Here is a 22,637-nt window from a genome sequence, read left to right as displayed (position 1 = left end):
GACTGAAATTAAAAAATTAATGAATATTTATGGAACTAAAGAAAATATGATTTCTATTTGCTCAAATATAGCCAGTAGATGCCTAATTATTAGGAGGGGAGCACTAAACCCACAGGGGTCATCTAGCATCTCCCCAGGAGATGCTACATTCAGGTTCAGTCCAAGGACGATGCCTAATAACTTTACTGGCATTTATTGTCTTGTTTTGCCATTATGTTATAAAAATGTTTGGTAAATATTTAATAAGCAAATCAAATTTCTTCAAAGAAAAAGTATTAATGGGATAACACAAGCTCATTACTCTCCAATAATATCTAATGGTTATAATCATACCCATAATTTTTAAAGGAGTGAACCAGTAAGCTAGCAGAAGGCCTCAGTCAGATGACCAAAACCTCCAGCTGAGTACCATGTCAGGAAACACTCTTCCTGTTTCCTGACAAACCTTACCTAACCTACTTTCCAACAGTAATGGAAACCAACTTCTGTCTAATACACACTGTATTCTCTAAAAAGAAAACAAGGAATTCTTTGAGATTGCTGTACATATATGTCTTTAAATCATTTAGTATGTGTTTTACCCCAGATTTGTGTCAACTGAGCTACAGATAACTGGGGAACAAGAACAGTCTGTGAGCAGTAGGGATGTGGCAGCCAGCAAGGTATGTCTACTTCCCTGGTATTTCCAGCAACTGAGGATACCCAGATGCCCATACTAACATCTTCACCCCCGTAAGAAGCCAGGTAAGACCTTCCAGCAGCTACAGTGCGGGCAAGGGATCCTGGAAATGGAAAATTGGCCCTTAGTAATAAAAATAATTTTATTGCAGCATGATACAATGTTTGTACAGAGATGGGTGACATTTAGCTGTGCATACTTATTACAAAGTTTAAATAACCTTAAACATTCCCATTTCTGAAATATTGGTTTCCAGATAAATTAATGGTACAATATCTTTATTAACTTTTAATGTCTCATTTCCTCTGAGAAACTTAATGTAAGTAATACACATTTTGAGTTATGTATGTATGTGTTATACATCCAAAATCATATGTTACAAGTTCTATAAAACGTGGCATGGATTTCATTTCAAGGATGCTGGTTTTTGCAAATTTAGTGTGGTGTCCTTCTATCATTCCTAGTTTCAATCTTATTTAGGCCTCATACATAATTTTCATATTGGCAGTTTGGAGGGATATGTTGTGTATCTTTATATGTATATGCTTCTAAACTGTTGTATTCTGAGCACCTCTGCAAAAACAGTGATAATGTGTGAGTGTGGTGAAAGTGTTGAATGATGATGAAAGTATTTTCTTTTTGGGGATTTTCTTTCTTTTTTGGGTCACCCTGCCTCGGTGGGAGACGGCCGACTTGTTGGGAAAAAAAAACAAAAAAAAAAAAAAAAAACATAATTTTCAACTTTTACAATAGTTTTATGTAATAAATTATGCAGAATTTTATCTTGGATAACCTAATAAAGTCAAGCAATGTGACTTACTTCCATTGAATTATGAGACAGTCCACTTAAATATGATCCAAGAGCTCAGCGATCTTGTTTATGTAAATATCAAGCTTAGCCTTAATCATGTAAAGAAAAATACTGTATTTGCAAGGCAGTTAATCAGCCCTGACAAGGAAAAGTTTCTTATAACACTTGGGTTTGTAAATGAATTTCTTCTTTCACTGGTGTTGGCCTGGATGTTGAAGATTACTATAAATCTCTATGGGATGATTGCAAACAAACCATGGAATGGGTAGGGACTGAACCCATGGCAAGTCCTAAAACCCTAGGCCAGTGCATAAGCCACTTAACCAACTGGCTACAATAAGATTCATCCAACTAGGTATATTTCTATACTCCATAGGGAAGCTAGCATGGGCCCCACTGACCAAAAATGTAAGCTTTTAAAGATGAATCTCCCACCAGCATGGCTGTGGTGAACTCTAGCTAAAGTCCCTTCAAAGTCGCCATCATGACTCATGAAATCGTAATAACACAACTGTAAACAAACCATGGGTAGGGATTGAACCCATGGCTAGTGAGTCCTAAAACTCTAGGCCAGTGTGTGATCCACTCAGCACTGTGGGAAATCTGTTGAGGAGTTTCTCAATTTCCAATGATCTAACATGTAAGTCTTGGAGTGTTAGTTAAGGGTGATCAGAATTGGGAATTAGGCCTCCTCACTCAGTGAAGAACATTTGCTGACTCCATGTGCCCTTAAATCATTTGTATTCTCATGATCTTCCTTTAGCAAGGAATTTTCTACTGCAATGGACAAACACAAATTAACCAGACCTATAAGATGAACAAATAGTGTAGCTATCTCCAGCCTCAAATCTGTAGGCCTTTTGTGTTTACAGGAATTTACTTGCTTAACAATGAATGCTGTGTTGTAAAGGTCAAGATTTTCTTATTGGAGGAAACTGCTAACTCCTTCAATGCTTCTTTCCTGGATGAATTTTTCCATTTACAAAAAAAAAAAAAAAAAAAAAAAAAAAAAAAAAAAAAAAAAAAAAAAAAAAAAAAAAAAAAAAAAAAAAAAAAATCACACTATATAGAGGGGTTTTTAATATGATTTCTGTAATCAGAATTTTATTTTCATAGTTTCTAGTGTTTTTTGATATGTCTGCAATAAGGAAAGTAAGATGGTGGTCAGCAATAATATTAGCAATTATGCCTGAGTGAAATGCGGTTGCAAATGTTTCAATACATTTAATGAGTTCAGTAATTGAAGATATTAGTAAATGGTAATACTTGCAGTATACATAATTACTGTTAAAATGATAACATTGAGACATACTGTCATTGATATAGACCAGTTAAAAAAACGAGATGCTACTTGTGAGACAATTCTAAAATGAAGAACCACTAAAGCTTAAGCTGTGAGCTGGTCCAATGGCTAGCTGTGGAACCATAAGCTGGTCTGTGACCAGCCATAGTGCTGTCCCATAGAGATCTTATATACTTTCACAAAAACTGTATCAATTATTTTTAAAAATAAATAGTACTGTATCATACCTTGCCATTCTTTTTAAATTTCCCATATTATTATTATTATAATCAAAAAGAAGCGCTAAGCCACAAGAACTATACAGCTAAATTTCCCATAGAGTTTCTGGAATTGTTCATTTTGAAAAAGTGTGTATGGTATTTCAAAAGGGTCCTAGTCCCAATTCTTTTGAATTAGTGTTTACATACACCTCATATAAACAAGATTTGATCACAGTGCTATTGTTCAGGACCAACTACGAAAAGTGACAACCTGTCAGCAAAAAATCCTGCTTCTTTCAATGATATTACTGTATGCCCACCTACAAAGACGTTATTGCTAACCTACCTCCATGAAGGGAGAGGGTGAGCTGATGCTGAAGTACTCCTGATCCAAGGAGTTGCAGCAACCCTCCCTTAATTTGGATCAAACCTGATTATTTCCTTGGACACTGTATGACACCACAGGTTTAGAACTTCCACATAAATAAAATTAATATACTGCTAACCTGTCATGAGGTATCCTGCTCCTGAAGGAAATGTTGGGTATGTCAGTGCGGGATACTCCAAATCAGCCCACTTCCCATATACAGGCACAGAGCGATGATATTGAAACTGTGACCACCAAGAAGGAGTCGTATTAATCTCACTTTTAATCAATAATTCCAGTAGTGGAACATTTAAAAAAGTGTCATCATCTATTTTCAGTATAAATAATGAGTTATACTTGTGAGTCACCCTGAAAAAAAAGAATTAAATATTAATAAAACTGGCAATTTGGGTCAACATACAATGCAATACAGATACAGTGGACCCCCGGTTAACGATATTTTTTCACTCCGGAAGTATGTTCAGGTGCCAGTACTGACCGAATTTGTTCCCATAAGGAATATTGTGAAGTAGATTAGTCCATTTCAGACCCCCAAACATACACATACAAACGCACTTACATAAATACACTTACATAATTGGTCGCATTCGGAGGTAATTGTTATGCGGGGGTCCACTGTATAAGGAAGCAGACTAAATTAAATTCTGCTCATTAGGGCCTAGAAATTTGTTAAGTTTTAATTTCAATATAAAACAGGTTTTTGTAGAACATATGCATGCAATAAAGTAAGATTACTTGCACAGTGCTGTCACTCATTACTGACCTGATGTGATGCAAGTGCATTTTAACTCTAGTTAGGCCTCAACTCTAATATTTCCTAGCAATGATCCAAGAACATAACTGTGTATATATATCAACATCCAAACTACAAGATCTTAGCTAGCACTACTCCTATAATTGTAGAAAAATATACTTACCAATCTAAAAATCCCATAACTTTGTGTGGCAAGTGAGTATATATATCCATAAGAGGTAAAATAAGCAAGTCATTGTTCTTCTCTCCTTCCTTATCTATCTTCTTCTGTAAAAACTTCAGGTGATTTTTCCACTCCTTTGTCCTCAGTTCTTGTTCCTTTTTATGAACAGTCAAGTTATTTTTGTCTGTGCCAGGAAAATTTTATAATTAAATTCTTAATGTAATATTCTAAGCAGCTAATACATCTGCACATTCACTATGTAAACAATGCCAAACTTTAAGCAAAATATTTTAATTACTAGGCATTATCTCATATTTAACCCTTTCAGGGTCCATGCCTTAGTTCTACGGCTTTGAGTTGAGGGTCCAAACCGCAGATTTACGTCATGAGCTTAGCTCACTCTGATAAGCTGTGAGCGGTAAATTTGGGCCTAGATATGAGAGAATACATCTATGTGGTATGTGTGCACCACATAAAACAAATCCTGCAGCACACAGTGCATAATGAGAGAAAAAACTGAGACCGTAATTTTCGATTAAAACAACGACTTTGCAGTGTTTTTTCGTATGTTTTTTATAGTTGTATTTGCGATTTCTTGGTCTCATTTGATAGAATTGAAGGTATATTACAGAAATAGAGACGATTTTGATTGGTTTTAGTACTGGAAATGGCTTGAAACTGAGCTCAAAGTAGCGGAAATGTTAAATTTTTGCCGATGTTCAAGAGTAAACAAATGACCTCACACATCTAATACACGCCAGCTGGTGGGTCTAACATATGTACACAAATGTGGTGATATTATTTATACAATTATTACAATACTGCATAACAGTAAATCTTCTATTTTTTGGTTTGAATAAAAATTCATTATGTGAATAAAAAATCAAAATGTAATTCATTTGTAAAGCCTGAAAACATAACTAATGAACAGAGGAAATGAGGAAATGTTAGTTTAGTGCCAGGAATGCCTCCATTGTTTATTCTGGACCCTATTTTGAAATTTGCATTAAATTGGCCAAGTTACCAAATTCCGATCACTTTATTTTGTAGTTGAAACAGTTGACTTGGCGATTTCTTGTGCTCAATCAACAGAATAGAAGTAATACTAGTGAAATAGCTAAGAATTTGGTTGACTGGAATAATGTAATTGGCCTAAAATGAGAATTAAAGTTGGCAAAATCGCCAATGCGTAAATATCACTGATACATCAAAATTCACGAGAGCATAATTTCGGTAGTTTCCCATCAAATTTCGTACTTTTTGTTTTATTACCTTCAGAAAAAATTTCTTTACCATTTCACAAGAAAAAATAATGATTTTTTTTAATTCTTGGACCCTGGTGCACACTTCGAAATTTGGCCTCTGGACCCTGAAAGGGTTAACAAAACCTGTAATTTTTTCCTAAAACAATTTCCTATTCATACATTTATGCTTCTAAATATTTGCTATGATGTACACAGTAATACAATTATTTTTATCATATTCACTGGGAAGGTGTAGTAGTTATAGAGCACCTGGGGAGCAGGAGGTAATCAAGTTTAATCTGAGGAAGAGCAAAGGTATTTCTTGACCAAAGATTTGAATTAGATTTAAGCAGTGTAGGTACCAATTTGTCAATATTAATAAAGAAACTGGGATATTAGTTTCCATATGATAATTTGTAAATGGCTCTTGTGATTGGCTTTAAATTTTCAATGTTGATATTTAACTGCACTCTGTACTATTTCTTTTGCTTGCATTAAGGTAGAGAAGGCTGAGCTTGTGGGATATGGGAACACCTTTCTTGGATTGCACAGCAACATAGACACATCTAATTCTTTCTTTCTTTCAACACACCGGCCATATCCCACCAAGGCAGGGTGGCCCAAAAAGAAAAACGAAAGTTTCTCTTTTTAAATTTAGTAATTTATACAGGAGAAGGTTACTAGCCCCTTGCTCCTGGCATTTTAGTTGCCTCTTACAACACGCATGGCTTACGGAGGAAGGATTCTGTTCCACTTCCCCATGGAGATAAGAGGAAATAAACAAGAACAAGAACTAATAAGAAAACAGAAGAAAACCCAGAGGGGTGTGTATATATATGCTTGTACATATATGTGTAGTGTGACCTAAGTGTATTATTATTATTATAATCAAAAAGAAGTGCTAAACCACAAGGGCTATACAGCGCTGCAGGGCAGGAAGGAAGCGAGGGCATCAGGTGGTAAAAGGGAGATGGATGAGTAATAGGTTACAGAGAACAGTGGGGCAGTGGATGGTGAAAGGGTAGAGGGTAGCAAGAGATTGAGGTAGAAAGGGCTGAGGGGAGTGCGAAAGGTATCATCATCAGAGTTTGTGGAGTAAATCAATCGTTGTCAAGAAGTCCGTGCGGCCTTGTGCACACTTGGGGTGCACACTTTCACTCTACCTGTCCTCATCAACGGGGAGGGGTTTCGCCCTCTGGACCGTCAGGAGATATTGGCTTGTACCTGCTCCTTCCTGCTGGCTTCAGGACGTATCAGAGACATATAATATTAGTCAAGACATTCTTCCACTTTGGTCGATATTCCCTCTCCTAGCACTGGACGCCCGGGCTCGATACGGCATATGCTGTCAGTGGCCCTGAAACCCCAACAGAAGAAGAAGAAGATTAAAGGAGGGTCCATCAGCAAGAAGGGAAGGTAAAGAGAGAGTAGTAGAGCGGAGACGACGATGGAGGTAAATTCTGTGTGCTCGTTGATAGAGAGGGCAGTCTAATAGAATGTGGCTAATTGATACTGGAACTCGACACTTCTCACAGAGAGGAACAGGGTGCCTCTCCATGAGATACCCATGAGTAAGACGAGTGTGGCCAATGCGAAGGCGGGATAGAGTAGTCTCCCAACCTCGGCACTGATGACAAGACGGCCAGTAACCTATGCTCGAGTGGAGACACTGTTGTGTGTCTCTAAATACCACACTAAACGTCTATTTACCAGATGTTCCATCACTTTGCAAACTGCACTGGTAAGAGCGATGGGATGATAGCGAGAGGCTTCATGTCCCACAGTACCCGGTTTGTGGAAAGGGAGAACAATGGCAGATTTCCACAGCTGTGGAAGATCTTCTTGTGACCAAATAAGATTGAAAAGGCGTAAGAGGACTGCAAGGGCTGACTGATGTAAATGTTGTAACATACGAATATGGATGTCGTCGGGCCCAGCTGTCAATGATCGGCAAGCTGAGAGTGTTGCCTCCAGTTCCTGAAGTGTAAAAGGCACATTACATGTATACTGTTCTTCTCTGAGAGAAGAAAAGTCCAAGGGTGCTAACTCTCTGGCAGACTTTGAGGAAAGAAATGAGGGGCATAGATGGAGCCCCAGAGAAATACGGACCAGATGATTGCCAATTTCAATGGCAACATCTAGAGGGTTTGCTATATCGACACTGGCAACCCGCAGAACAGGAGCTGGGTCAGGAGAATATTTACTACTCAGTTTCCGTACTTTTTTCCAGACTGAACTCGTTGAGGAAGCAGAGGTGATGGTGGAGACATAATCTCGCCAGCAAGTGCATTTAGCGTCATGGATGACACGGCGAGCGATCGCACGCTTCTGCTTAAAATCAAGAAGTCTCTCAGTGGTTCTATTGTACCGGTACCTGCCCCACGCAGCGCATTTCAAACGTACTTCACGAGCACAAGCAGGAGATCACCAAGGCACGCACTTCTGAGAATGCCTGCCCGAGGTTTGGGGTATAGAATGAGAAGCTGCTGTTAAAACTGAGGACGAGAAGAGGTGTAAAAGCTCATCAATGGAGGACGAAGAAGGAACCTCACTAAAAACAGTTAGTTGTGAGTAAAGGTCCCAATTTGCCTGATCAAATTGCCAGCGTGGGTTACAAAGAGGTGGTGAATATGAAGGGGAAGTAAGAATGATTGGAAAATGATCGCTGTCATGTAAATCCAGGAGAACAGAGCAGGTGAAGTCTAGTGCGGCGGAGGAAGAGCAGACTGAGAGATCGATGCAAGAGAGAGTATGAGTACGAGGATCAGAATGGGTGTGAGTACCTGTATTTAAAACATGGAGGGGGTGGGAAGCAAGAAAAGCCTCTAACTGAATGCCACAGGAATCACAGTGAGACCCCCCAGAGGAAATGATGGGCATTAAAATTGCCAAGTAACAGAAGTGGTGGCGGTAATGACGAAACAAGAAAGGCAATATCCAGGACAGATAATGATCGAGAAGGAGAGAGATACAAAGAACAGAGTGTATACCACCTATGCAAGTGGATACAGGCTGCTGTGAAATGCAGCGGAGTACGAACAAATAGCTGATGGTATGGAATATCAGTGCGTAGAAGGGCACTTTTATTAAAGGTCCCATCAGGAAAAGGATTCGAAGAATACAATAAATAATAGCCTGAGATGGGAGAGATAAAAGCAGAGTGTAATTTTGGTTCTTGTAAGCAAACACCAACAGGGGAAAACTGGGAGAGCAACATCTGAAGCTCACCCCGATTACCCCAAGGCCGCGTATATTCCACTGTAAATAGGTCATGATTAGCAACGATAAAGATGCTAGAAATCCACAGGTAAGGGTACCTATGGACTAGAGGGTTTAGAAAAGTCCACATGCGGTGGCAGAGGGAAACGTTCAAGCATCGAAGGAACGGTGCGCTGTGAAGAAAGGAGTTGCGCGGATGGAGAAGAGGAAAGAGAAGGAACAGAGGGTGGATCAGTGTCCATTGATGGTTTGGTCTCTGCAATATATTCAGAGATTGCTTCAAGTGTTTCGAAGTTCAGAGACATCGTATGGGAGACAATATTGGAGATGGAAGGAGGGGTTTGAATAAAGATCGGAACTGTAATGGCCTGTACCAAGGTAGGGGGGGGCGAAAGGGTGGAGGGAACTGGAGAAGTGTGGGAGGGGACAGAAGAGGCAGAAACCTGGGAGGTGGCAGAAGAGGAAGAAACTTGGGAGGGGACAGGGGAGGAAGGCACAGTACGAGGAGGAGGGTGAACCTCAATGCTTTTAACAGAGCCAGTGAAAGGGGAAGACCCAGGTACAGAGACTGGGAAGGTAAAATGAGGAGGTGGATGAAGGGAAGGAGGGTTTAAAGGAGATTTTTTGGACTTCTGAGAAGTAGAGGGATGATTGGGAGGAGGTGTTGTACGAGGTCTTGTCGGTACCGGGGTTTATGAGGGAGAACACGAAGAAGTGAGAACAGACTGAGGTGTTGAAGTAGGGACATCTGAGCCCAGGACAGCAAATGAATTAGATACAGGAGTGACTATGGGGGCAACCGCAGAGGAGGCTGCAGAAGATGGGACCCCAGAAGTGGGGGGACGTTTTGAAACACGAAAATAAGAAACACGGGGTAGTCTCCCTTGGAGGCAGAGATGAGAAACTGCCATAGCATAAGGAAGACCCTCTGCCTCTTTGAGGCAACGAGTTTCCTGCTCATTTAAGTAGATCATAGAAATTCCACCATCTGAAACATTACATACGTACATACATGCAGAGAGAGCATGGTACATATACTCACTGTGTGTAAGTCAAACACACACACACACACACACACACACACACACACACACACACACACACACACACACACACACACACACACACACACACACACACACACACAGTGGTCAGGAAATGTGACTTGAACCTTGCAGACCCCGGCACCTGAAGCGGGTGACGAAACAGCACCAGCAAGAGGTACAGGGGCCTTAGGAGTGTCCGAAGAGTGGTCAAAAGACGAGGCGAGGTCAGAACGGGGTGCGGTAACAAGGGGCCCGGGGGTAGCGGGGTCATGGATTGGGAACTCCATGGTTAGGTTACTTCTTTCTTTTTGTTTTTAAGAAAAAAAAAGAAAGAAGAAAAGAAAATAAAAATAAAAAAAAGAATAAAAAAAGAGGGGGCCGTGGAGGGATAGTTCCTAGGAGGACCTAGAGGACCTCAGCACCGCAAGTAGCGCAGATGCAGCATGGAACCCGTGCCATACCCTACCCTTCATGCCAGTAAACCAGCAATCCGGGATAGCAACCTCACATCTGCTGAGCTACCTCGGTGGACAAAAGAGAGGGCGGCCGGATATCCGCCACAAAGCATACCTCCTTCGGCCACCACCCCCGGAATCTGAAAAGTGGCTTCCAGAGATACACCCGTTGCCCGAAAGACACCCAAAGCCGCCCTCCAGGATACCTGAGAGGGATCGGGACATCCCCAGGCGATCCAGATTCCACGGCAAACTATGCCACCGCCAAGAACCTCAACGAAATGGGATGGACCCCGGTACCCTTTCCCCTACCTAGGAACTAGCACGCCTGTGGGAAAAATCCCAAAGGCCAAAAAGAGGAAGGGCAAAAGGGAGGGGTAGGGAGGAGGAGGAGGAAAGGAAAAAGGGGTAGGATGGGATAGGGAAGGGGGGATTGGGGGGTAATTGGGTTCGGTCTGAGGAAGGAGACCAACAGGTCTAATTCCTCAGACCAAGAGCCTCTTCACCACGCCAAGGAGTCCCCCTTGAAGAGGGACCTAAGTGTAAATAGAAGTAGCAAGACGTACCTGAAACCTTGCATGTTCAAGAGACAGAAAAATGGACACCAGCAATCCTACCATCATGTAAAACAATTACAGGCTTTCATTTTACACTCACCTGGCAGGACGGTAGTACCTCCCTGGGTGGTTGCTGTCTACCAACCTACTACCTAGACACATCTAATTACTTGTTAAAATATTTTTTATACAAACCTACAATAGAAAATTTTGCTGATACCAAAGGACAGAAAGTTTTTCTCCACTTTGTGAAGACATCCTTTCTTGTGCGGACGAATTTGTAATTAATAACTGAACTATTAATCCATTTACAAACCTGAAACAATAAAAAAAGTAGCATAATTTTCATGTTTGATAGGAAAAGAAAACTATGCAACACTATCTTCAGATATCGACTACTGAATATATCTGAATATAGTGGACCCCCGGTTAACGATATTTTTTCACTCCAGAAGTATGTTCAGGTGCCAGTACTGACCGAATTTGTTCCCATAAGGATTATTGTGAAGTAGATTAGTCCATTTCAGACCCCCAAACATACACGTACAAACACACTTACATAAATACACTTACATAATTGGTCGTATTCGGAGGTGATCGTTATGCGGGGGTCCACTGTATATCTGAATTACCAGCCACAGTGTAAAATATTCAATTTATTTTACATTAGAACCATACTCTTACAGCAGTTCAGCATTATTATAATTATCCTTAAAGAATAAAAAGGCACAGTATCGTAACTGGAACGATGCACAAATAACCCGCACACAGGAAAAAGAAACTTATGACAATGTTTCGGTCCACCGTGGATCATTAACTAGTCACCCACTAACTAGTGTGTGACTAGTTCATGGTCCAAGCAGATTGAAGCATCGCCATAAGTTTCTTTCTATGTGTGGGTTATTTGTGTATAATTATACTTATTAGTAAAATCCTTTGATATGCCATCTCTTCTTTCTAAAGAAATAAAAATAATAATTTTGGATATTTGACACACATTGCTAAACTATCTATCTAACCTTTTTCTCTCTCTTCCACACTCCCTTTCCTTGTTATAGACTGAAGCCTCTAAGTGACTGAATGCAGCAAGTGGGGTTCCCCAAGATTAAGTTCTTGGCCCAATGATGCAAAGATCCTAAGTTAGATAAGCAAAATATGATCTGAATCCAATGATCAAGGCTGGATAATCTAATTAATGTGGACAGGATTCTGCATTTACAATACACTTCTTGATTAGCAATAAAAGGCTCAAGATGAGCTCCTAAATGCCTCCCAGAGATAAAGCATAGGAGTTACAAAGAAAGGCTTAAACCATCAGACAATGTCTGAAAGAAAAGGATGCAAGATAAGGAAGACATCCTAACACCATTAACAGGGAGAACATGAGGCCACATATTAAATATTGATGGAACTGGGAGCACTGTGCCAAGATATATAGGTATACACAGTGGTATTTGGAAAAAATTGTCAGGGAGCAATGCTCTTATATGGATGTGAAGCATGGGTGGTGAATGTTGCAACAAGGAGAAGGCTGGAGGCAGTGGAGATGTCGTGTCTGAGGGCAATGTGTGGTGTGAATATAATGCAGAGAATTCATAGTTTGGAAATTAGGAGGAGGTGTGAAATTACCAAAACTATTATCCAGATTGCTGAGGAGGGGTTGTTGAGGTGATTCAGGCATGTAGAGAGGATGGAATGAAATAGAATGCCTTTGGGAGTGTATAAATATGTAGTGGAGGGAAGGCGGGGTAGAGGTCGGCTTAGGAAAGGTTGGAGGGAGGGGGTAAAGGAGGTTTGTGTATGAGGGGCTTGGACTTCCAGCAAACATCCGTGAGCGTGTTAGATAGGAGCGAATGGAGACGAATGGTTTTAAGGACTTGACATGCAGGGCAATATTTGTGAAGGGATTCAGGAAAACCAGTAGGCTGGACTTGAGTCCTGGAGATGGTAAGTACAGCACCTGCACTCTGAAAGAGGGGTGCTAATGTTGCAGTTTTATAACTGTAGTGTAAGTGTACCTCTGGAAAGACAGTGATGGAGTGAATGATGGTGAAAGTTTTTCTTTTTCAGGCCACCCTGCCTTGGTGGGAAATGGCCAATGTGTTAATAAACAAAATATAAATCTTTGCTGGAAGCAAGGGTACAGTAATTCTTTCTCCTGTATAAACTGTATATATATTGCTACTGTATATATATTGCTACTGTATATATACTGCTAGCAACTTCAATAAAGACATAATGATTGACATTTTTGTTCTAATCATTATTACCTTTCACTACCCTCATCACTATCATCACTACCCTCATCACTAACCTCATCACTACCCTCATCACTATCATCACTATCCTCATCACTATCATCACTATCCTCATCACTAGCCTCATCACTATCCTCATCACTACTACACCTCACCATACTTACCAATATTGTCATCATTATTGTTAAAGCACTTAAGCTGGACTATTCACACAGACTCGAATACATAATTATTATACTATCACCTCAACTAAAATCAGTCCTTTCATTTAAAAAATAATAATATTACCTTTATTTTTTTTAAAAAATAATATTTTCTATTCGTGAAATTATCCTCGTATATTTTTAGTGGTCTTTTTCAGTGGATGTAGTTCTTGCTTGGTTACTACGAGTGATGGCGGCCCAGAAGGACTGATTCAGTGAAAGAGAGCATCCAGGTCGAAATCATAATCTTGGGTTTCCTGTACAGACTCTGGCTTTGTCTGCAAGTAGGCAGGTGGAGTTGTTTCTTGTACAGGTTTTGGTGGTTTATCAGAGAAGAGAAGCCCCTCAATGAAGGTCTCCTGTTCTTGCTGTTCTGACTCAGCTGCTGCTCCAGTAGAAACTGTAAAGTTGTTTATGTAATAACTTAGAAGAGAATCAATGTCAGTGGTAGTTTCCTGACTTGCGACCTTGTTAGATTCCTCAGCAGTCTGTACTTAAGATAAGATAAGATAAGATTTCGTTCGGATTTTTAACCCCAGAGGGTTAGCCGCCCAGGATAACCCAAGAAAGTCAGTGCGTCATCGAGGACTGTCTAACTTATTTCCATTGGGGTCCTTAATCTTGTTCCCCAGGATGCGACCCACACCAGTCGACTAACACCCAGGTACCTATTTGCTGCTAGGTGAACAGGACAACAGGTGTACGGAAATGCGTCGAAATGTTTCCACCCGCCGGGAATCGAACCCGGGCCCTCCATGTGTGAAGCGGGAGCTTTAGCCACCAGGCCTGGGAGTTGGCAGTTCCTTGTCACTGGTTGAATCTGCTTCACTTTCCACCACTGAACTCTCCCCTTCTTCCTTCATTCTTTTTCCTTCTCTTTCAGTTTTTTCCTGTTCTTCCTCCTTTTTGCTGTCTACTAGTTTTTGTTTTTTCGGTATAGTTCGTCCAACAGAGGCTTTTTTCTCTTAGCACTATGTTCATAAATAGTTTTATCAGAAGAATCAATCCATCTCATTCCTTGACAGGTATACTCAAAGTTATACCTGGCTCCCATTTTCTTGACGCCGATGCCGGAAGTGCATAATTGTTTTCCAAGGTCCATAGAATTAGCAAATACCAGTCCTACCTCAGCTCCGTATTTTAGATACAGTTAATTTAATTCCATCCGGAAAACAAAATCTTGAGGTCCTTTGGAAATGAGAATATTTTCGTTCAAGAAGCTTTCAAAGCTTTCTCTGCCTACGTAGTTTCTTTTACATCCGAGGAACTCCAGCATGTTCTCCTTGTATTTATTCATATTGAGGTCCTCCAGCTGGCGACTCTTGTGTTCTAAGATGTTCTTCTGGACTTTCACTTTCTCTTCAACTAAAGCTTGTATCTTTGGAGGATGGTTTCTTTCCCTCGAAGAGCAGAAGATATTTAGTACTGTTATAGTAAGTCTCTGAAGTACTTCATCTTAGACTATACACTTATACAGTGGACCCCCGGTTAACGATATTTTTTCACTCCAGAAGTATGTTCAGGTGCCAGTACTGACCGAATTTGTTCCCATAAGAAATATTGTGAAGTAGATTAGTCCATTTCAGACCCCCAAACATACACATACAAACGCACTTACATAAATACACTTACATAATTGGTCACATTTGGAGGTAATCGTTATGTGGGGGTCCACTGTAATATAGTTAGATGCACTCAAGGAGTTCACTCCTTCAGTGTCTTAACTGTATTACTTCAAGGTCTTAACTATATTATATTACTTCAAGGTTCTTTAATAGCAATGTAGTGAAGCTAATAGTAAAGGAAACTAGAAGAGCTTTGGTTTTTCCAGTGATGGAAGTGATGACTGACAGCATCCTGTAGTGATGACTGACAGCATCCTGTAGTGATGACTGACAGCATCCTGTAGTGATGACTGACAGCATCCTGTAGTGATGACTGACAGCATCCTGTAGTGATGACTGACAGCATCCTGTAGTGATGACTGACAGCATCCTGTAGTGATGACTGACAGCATCCTGTAGTGATGACTGACAGCATCCTGTAGTGATGACTGACAGCATCCTGTAGTAATGACTGACAGCATCCTGTAGTGATGACTGACAGCATCCTGTAGTGATGACTGACAGCATCCTATAGTGATGACTGACAGCATCCTCTAGTGATGACTGACAGCATCCTCTAGTGATGACTGACAGCATCCTCTAGTGATGACTGACAGCATCCTGTAGTGATGAATGACAGCATCTGTAGTGATGACTGGCAGCATCCTGTAGTGATGAATGACAGCATCCTGTAGCGATGACTGACAGCATCCTGTAGTGATGACTGACAGCATCCTGTAGTGATGAATGACAGCATCCTGTAGCGATGACTGACAGCATCCTGTAGTGATGACTGACAGCATCCTCTAGTGATGACTGACAGCATCCTGTAGTGATGACTGACAGCATCCAGTAGTGATGAATGACAGCATCCTGTAGTGATGACTGACAACTTTTATCACTTACTGAATAGCTTACTGTAGTGATGTGAAGTACTGAAAAGGTTACCATAGTAATGTGGAGTACTTAACAATTTACTGCAGTGTATTATTATTATTTATATAACAAGCACTAAACCCAGTAGTCACACAGTGGTGCAGGACAGAGGGTGTTGCTGGAGCAGAAAATAGCCAGGGCTGGAGAGGATAACAAAGGTTGAGTTAGAATGGGTTGTGACGAGTGCTAAAGGAAGTACATATTATCAAAGTTTGTTTAATAAATTTGTTGCTGTCTAAAAGTTAGAGAAGTCTGTGTCAAAGGTGAAGCCATCAGTGAGGCTGGAAGATTTATTTATTTATTTATTTATTTATTTTTATTTATTTCCAATTTGAGCACACATACAGAGGTACAAAAAAATACAGATAAGAGCAGTATGCCAAAGCCACTTATACTCCAGAAGTATGTTCAGGTGCCAGTACTGACCGAATTTGTTCCCATAAGAAATATTGTGAAGTAGATTAGTCCATTTCAGACCCCCAAACATACACGTACAAACGCACTTACATAAATACACTTACATAATTGGTCACATTTGGAGGTAATCGTTATGTGGGGAAGATAAAGTAATAATAATAAAAATAATATCTTTATTACTGCCGGTACACGATACAACTTATACAGACCATAGCTGACATCAATGACATACTACTATATGGAAAGTCCCTTGTTATGTTGAGCATTTCCCACAAATTTGGTCAGTTTTGTCCCAGGATGCAACCCACACCAGTCCACTAACACCCAGCATGTTACCCACACCAGTCCACTAACACCTGGGATGCCACCCACACCAGTCCACTAACACCTGGGATGCCACCCACACCAGTCCACTAACACCCAGGATGCAACCCACACCAGTCCACTTACACCCAGGATGTGACCCCACACCAGTCCACTAACATCCAGGATGTGACCCACACCAGTCCACTAACACCCAAGATGTGACTCACAACAGTCCACTAACACCCAGGATGTGACCCACACCAGTCCATTAACACCCTGGATGTGACCCACACCAGTCCACTAACACCCTGGATGTGACTCACATCTGTCCACTAACACCCAGGATATAACCCACACCAGTCCACTAACACCCAGGATGTGACCCACACCAGCCCACTAACACCCAGGATGCAACCCACTCCAGTCCACTAACACCCAGGATGTGACCCACACCAGTTCTCTAACACCCAGGATGGGACCCACAGCAGTCCACTAACTCCCAGGATGCAACCCACACCAGTTGATTGACACCCAGGTTCCCACTTTACTAATGGGTGAACATATACAGTCAGTGTAAGAAAACAAGTCCAATGTTTCTATCCTTTGCCGTAAATCGAACCTGGACCCTCATCTAAGTAAGTTTATTCAGAAGAAACTTCAACCAAACCCTAAGTTTATTTAGGTACAAGTACACACAAGTACACTTACGAAAATTTAAGTGACTATGATTGTTATACATAGTAACATAGCAGTAAATTATCTAGTATAACTGTGAAAAAAGACAGTGACTCATTTCCATTGTGGTTCTTAGTTTCCATTGATGGTGCATAGTTAATGTTGACACTCATAACCCTCTCCAGGATGTGACCCACACCAGTCCACTAACACCCAGGATGCGACCCATACCAGTCCACTAACACCCAGGATGCGACCCATACCAGTCCAATAACACCCAGGATGTGACCCACACCAGTCCACTAACACCTAGGATGTGACCCACACCCATCCACTAACACCCAGGATGCGACCCACACCCGTCCACTAACACCCAGGATGCGACCCACACCCATCCACTAACACCCAGGATGCGATCCATACCAGTCCACTAACACCCAGGATGGTTCCCACACCAGTCCAGTAACACCCAGGATGTGACCCACTCCAGTCCACTAACACCCAGGATGTGACCCACACCAGTGCACTAACACCCAGGATATGGCCCACACCAGTCCACTAACACCCACGATGTGACCCACACCAGTCCACTAACACCCACGATGCGACCCACACCAGTCCACTAACACCCAGGATGCAACCCACACCGGTCCACTAACACCCACGATGCAACCCACACCAGTCCACTAACACCCAGGATGCAACCCACACCAGGTTCCCATTTTACTGATAGGTGAACATAGACAGTCAGGATAGAAACAAGTCCAATGTTTCTATCCTTTGCCGTGAATCGAACCTGGACCCTCATCTAAGTAAGTTTATTCAGAAGAAACTTCAACCAAACCCTAAGTTTATTTAGGTACAAGTACACACAAGTACACTTACAAAAATTTAAGTGACTATAATTGTTATACATAGTAACATAGCAGTAAATTATCTAGCATAACTGTGAAAAAAGACAGTGACTCATTTACATTGTGGTTCTTAGTTTCCATTGATGGTGCATAATTAATATTGACCCTGGAAACCCTCTCCAGGTAAACTCCAGGTACACATCACTAATGATAACTACACATCGCTAATGATCACTACACATCACTAATGATCACTACACATCACTAATGATCACTACACATCGCTAGTGATCACTACACATCACTAATGATCACTACACATCACTAATGATCACTACACATCACTAATGATCACTACACATCACTAATGATCACTACACATCACTAATGATCACTACACATCACTAATGATCACTACACATCACTAATGATCACTACACATCACTAATGATCACTACACATCGCTAGTGATCACTACACATCACTAATGATCACTACACTCACTACACATCACTAATGATCACTACACTCACTACACATCACTAATGATCACTACACATCAGTACACAACACTACACATCACTAATGACCACTACAGCACTGCCATACATCACCATACAACACTACCATACATGTCACTATACAACACTACCATACATGTCACAATACATCATTACCATATGCATCAGAGCACAATACCATACATGTCACCATACATCACTACCATACAAATCAGAGCACAATACATGTCACCAAATATCACTACCATACAAATCAGAGCACAAAACCATACATGTCACCATACATCACTACCATACAAATCAGAGCACAATACTATACCATATATGTTACCATACATTACTACTATACATGGCACCATACATCACTACCATATATATATATATATATACAGTGGTCCCCTGCTTTTCGTAGTTCCCGGCAATCGTAAAATTCGCCAATCATAGGGGTATTTTCGTATAAACATGGACTCGCTTTTCATAGGTTGACTCGCGAGTCGTAGTTCGTCCGGGACGCGTACGCACGGCGTGGGCTAGGGCGGCAGCCAGTCTGGTATTGTTTACCAGTGAGCGAAGGTCCCCTCGCGTGCTCCAGCGAAATATTTCATAATATTCCATTTATTTTAGTGCTTGCAAGTACTAAATAAGCTACCATGGCTCCAAAGAAAGCTCCTAGTGCCAAGCCTGTGGTAAAGAAGGTGAGAAATACGATTGAATTTAAGAAAACCATCATTGAACGATATGAAAGTGGTACAAGTGTGGCCGAACTGGCCAGGATGTATAAGAAACCCTACACAACCTTATGTTCCATAGTGGCCAAGAAAAATGAAATAAAGGATGCTGTTGTTGCAAAGGGAGTAACTATGCTGACAAAAATGAGATCACCAGTACTGGAAGAGGTTAAGAAGTTATTATTGGTGTGGATAAATGAGAAACAATTAGCAGGAGATACTCTTATGACTTCGTTTATTTGTGAAAAGGCTAGGCAGTTGCATGAAGATTTGGTAAAGAAATTGCCTGCAAATAGTGGTGAAGTGAGTGGATTTAAGGCCAGCAAAGGCTGGTTTGAGAGACTTAAGAACTGTATTGGCATACACAGTGTGGTAAGGCATGGTGAAGCTGCCAGTTCGGACCACAAGGCGGCTGAAAAATATGTGCATGAATTCCAGGAGTACATAGAGGCTGAAGGACTGAAACCTGAACAAGTGTTCAATTGTGACGAAACAGGCCTCTTTTGGAAGAAAATGCAAAAGAGGACCTTCATTACACAAGAGGAAAAGGCAATGCCAGGACATAAGCCTATGAAAGACAGGCTGACACTAATGTTCTGTGCTAATGCTAGTGGGGATTTCAAAGCGAAGCCATTACTAGTGTACCATTCTGAAAATCCCAGAGTGTTCAGGAAAAACAATGTTATGAAGAGTAAATTGTGTGTGTTTTGGAAATCTAATAGTAAGGCATGGGTCATGAGGGAAATTTTTCGTTGAGTGGTTCAATGAAGTGTTTGGCCCTAGTGTGAAGGAGTATCTCCTGGAAAAGAAATTGGATCTCAAGTGCGTGCTAGTAATGGACAATGCACCTGCTCATCCTCCAAACTTGGATGACCTAATTTTCGAGGAGTTTGGGTTCATCACAGTAAAGTTCTTGCCCCCGAATACCACTCCTCTCCTCCAACCCATGGACCAGCAGGTTATTGCAAACTTTAAAAAACTCTACACAAAAGCAATGTTTCACAGGTGCTTGACTGTGACCACAGACACTCACTTGACCCTAAGGGAATTTTGGAGAGAACACTTCAGCATCCTCTACTGCATAACCCTTATAGGTATGGCTTGGGAGGGAGTGACTACCAGGACTCTGAACTCTGCCTGGAGAAAATTGTGGCCAGATTGTGTCGACAAGAGGGATTTTGAAGGATTTGGGACTGACCCTAATGAGCCTATGTCTGTTGTAAAATCAATTGTGGCACTGGGGAGTTCCATGGGGTTGGATGTGAGTTTGGAGGATGTGGAAGAATTGGTGGAAGACCACAATGAAGAGCTCACCACTGAGGAGCTGCAAGAGCTTCAGCAGGAAGAGCAACACATCACAGCTCAGAATCTTGCTGCAGAGGAGGAGGAAGAGAGATGGAAGAAGGTGCCTTCTTCAGAAATTAAAGAGATTTTTACTATGTGGGGTAAGATGGAAAGCTTTATGGAGAAACATCACCCTAACAAGGTTGTTGCAAGCCAGGTTGGCAACATGTACAGTGACAAAGTCTTGGGCCATTTTAGGGAAGTGTTAAAGAGACGCCAGAAACAGAGCTCTCTCCACAGTTATTTTGTGAGACAGGACTCCAGTGACTCTCAAGGTGGTCCTAGTGGCATTATGAAACAGAGAAGAGAAGCAACCCCAGAAAAGTAAATGGTACCTGAGGTGTTGATGGAAGGGGATTCCCCTTCCAAACTACAAACAATCCACTCTCTCTTCTCCTCCAGTCTCCCATACACTAAGAAGAATCTCCAATAAAGGTAAGTGTTATGCTGTTAATGGTGCACTTAGGAGTCTGTGGAGACAAAGAACTTTGTCCTTGGAGGCAAAGAGGGGAATGTATGAGAGTATAGTTTTACCAACGCTCTTATATGGGTGTGAAGCGTGGGTGATGAATGTTGCAGCGAGGAGAAGGCTGGAGGCAGTGGAGATGTCATGTCTGAGGGCAATGTGTGGTGTGAATATAATGCAGAGAATTCGTAGTTTGGAAGTTAGGAGGAGGTGCGGGATTACCAAAACTGTTGTCCAGAGGGCTGAGGAAGGGTTGTTGAGGTGGTTCGGACATGTAGAGAGAATGGAGCGAAACAGAATGACTTCAAGAGTGTATCAGTCTGTAGTGGAAGGAAGGCGGGGTAGGGGTCGGCCTAGGAAGGGTTGGAGGGAGGGGGTAAAGGAGGTTTTGTGTGCAAGGGGCTTGGACTTCCAGCAGGCATGCGTGAGCGTGTTTGATAGGAGTGAATGGAGACAAATGGTTTTTAATACTTGACGTGCTGTTGGAGTGTGAGCAAAGTAACATTTATGAAGGGATTCAGGGAAACCGGCAGGCCGGACTTGAGTCCTGGAGATGGGAAGTACAGTGCCTGCACTCTGAAGGAGGGGTGTTAATGTTGCAGTTTAAAAACTGTAGTGTAAAGCACCCTTCTGGCAAGACAGTGATGGAGTGAATGATGGTGAAAGTTTTTCTTTTTCGGGCCACCCTGCCTTGGTGGGAATCGGCCAGTGTGATAATAATAAATAAATTGTTTATGTACTTCATGTATATTTCATGTTAAAAATTTTTTTGTTTTAATACTTCTGGGTGTCAGGAACGGATTAATTGTATTTACATTACTTCTTATGGGGAAAATTGATTCGGAAATCATAAATTTCGTTTATAGTAACGGCTCCAGGAATGGATTAATTACGAACAACGAGGGACCACTGTATATAATATATATATATATTTTTTTTTCAACAAGTCGGCCGTCTCCCACCGAGGCAGGGTGACCCAAAAAAGAAAGAAAATCCCCAAAAAGAAAATGCTTTCATCATCATTCAACACTTTCGCCACACTCACACATTATCACTGTTTTTGCAGATGTGCTCAGAATACAACAGTTTAGACGCATATACGTATAAAGATACACAACATATCCCTCCAAACTGCCAATATCCCAAACCCCTCCTTTAAAGTGAAGGCATTGTACTTCCCATTTCCAAGACTCAAGTCCGACTATATGAAAATAACAGGTTTCCCTGAATCCCTTTACTAAATATTACCCTGCTCACACTCCAACAGATCGTCAGGTCCCAAGTATCATTCGTCTCCATTCACTCCTATCTAACATGCTCACGCACGCTTGCTGGAAGTCCAAGCCCCTCACCCACAAAACCTCCTTTACCCCCTCTCTCCAACCCTTTCGAGGACGACCCCTACCCCTCCTTCCTTCCCCTATAGATTTACATGCTTTCCATGTCATTCTACTTTGATCCATTCTCTCTAAATGACCAAACCACCTCAACAACCCCTCTTCTGCC

General features: G+C 41.4%; 1 protein-coding gene across 1 annotated transcript in view; it reads right to left on the bottom strand.

Annotated features, from left to right (window-relative positions):
- Positions 1-481: 481 nt before the first annotated feature.
- The window catches only part of LOC128703205 (UDP-GalNAc:beta-1,3-N-acetylgalactosaminyltransferase 2-like), a 28,232-nt gene continuing 6,076 nt past the window's right edge, over positions 482-22,637 (bottom strand). Inside the window, exons 4-7 of the mRNA XM_070103414.1 lie at positions 11,015-11,135; positions 4,299-4,482; positions 3,500-3,729; positions 482-782 (exon numbers count right to left, since the gene is read on the bottom strand). Coding sequence (XP_069959515.1) covers positions 562-782; positions 3,500-3,729; positions 4,299-4,482; positions 11,015-11,135 — 756 coding nt within the window. The 3' untranslated portion in view covers positions 482-561. The remainder of the gene's footprint in view (positions 783-3,499; positions 3,730-4,298; positions 4,483-11,014; positions 11,136-22,637) is intronic.

Source organism: Cherax quadricarinatus, chromosome 85, assembly GCF_038502225.1.
Source record: "Cherax quadricarinatus isolate ZL_2023a chromosome 85, ASM3850222v1, whole genome shotgun sequence".
In the NCBI taxonomy this organism is placed as follows: Eukaryota; Metazoa; Arthropoda; class Malacostraca; order Decapoda; family Parastacidae; genus Cherax; species Cherax quadricarinatus.
The sequence above is the reverse complement of the archived record's forward strand: the minus strand, read 5'-3'. Positions and strand labels throughout refer to the sequence as shown.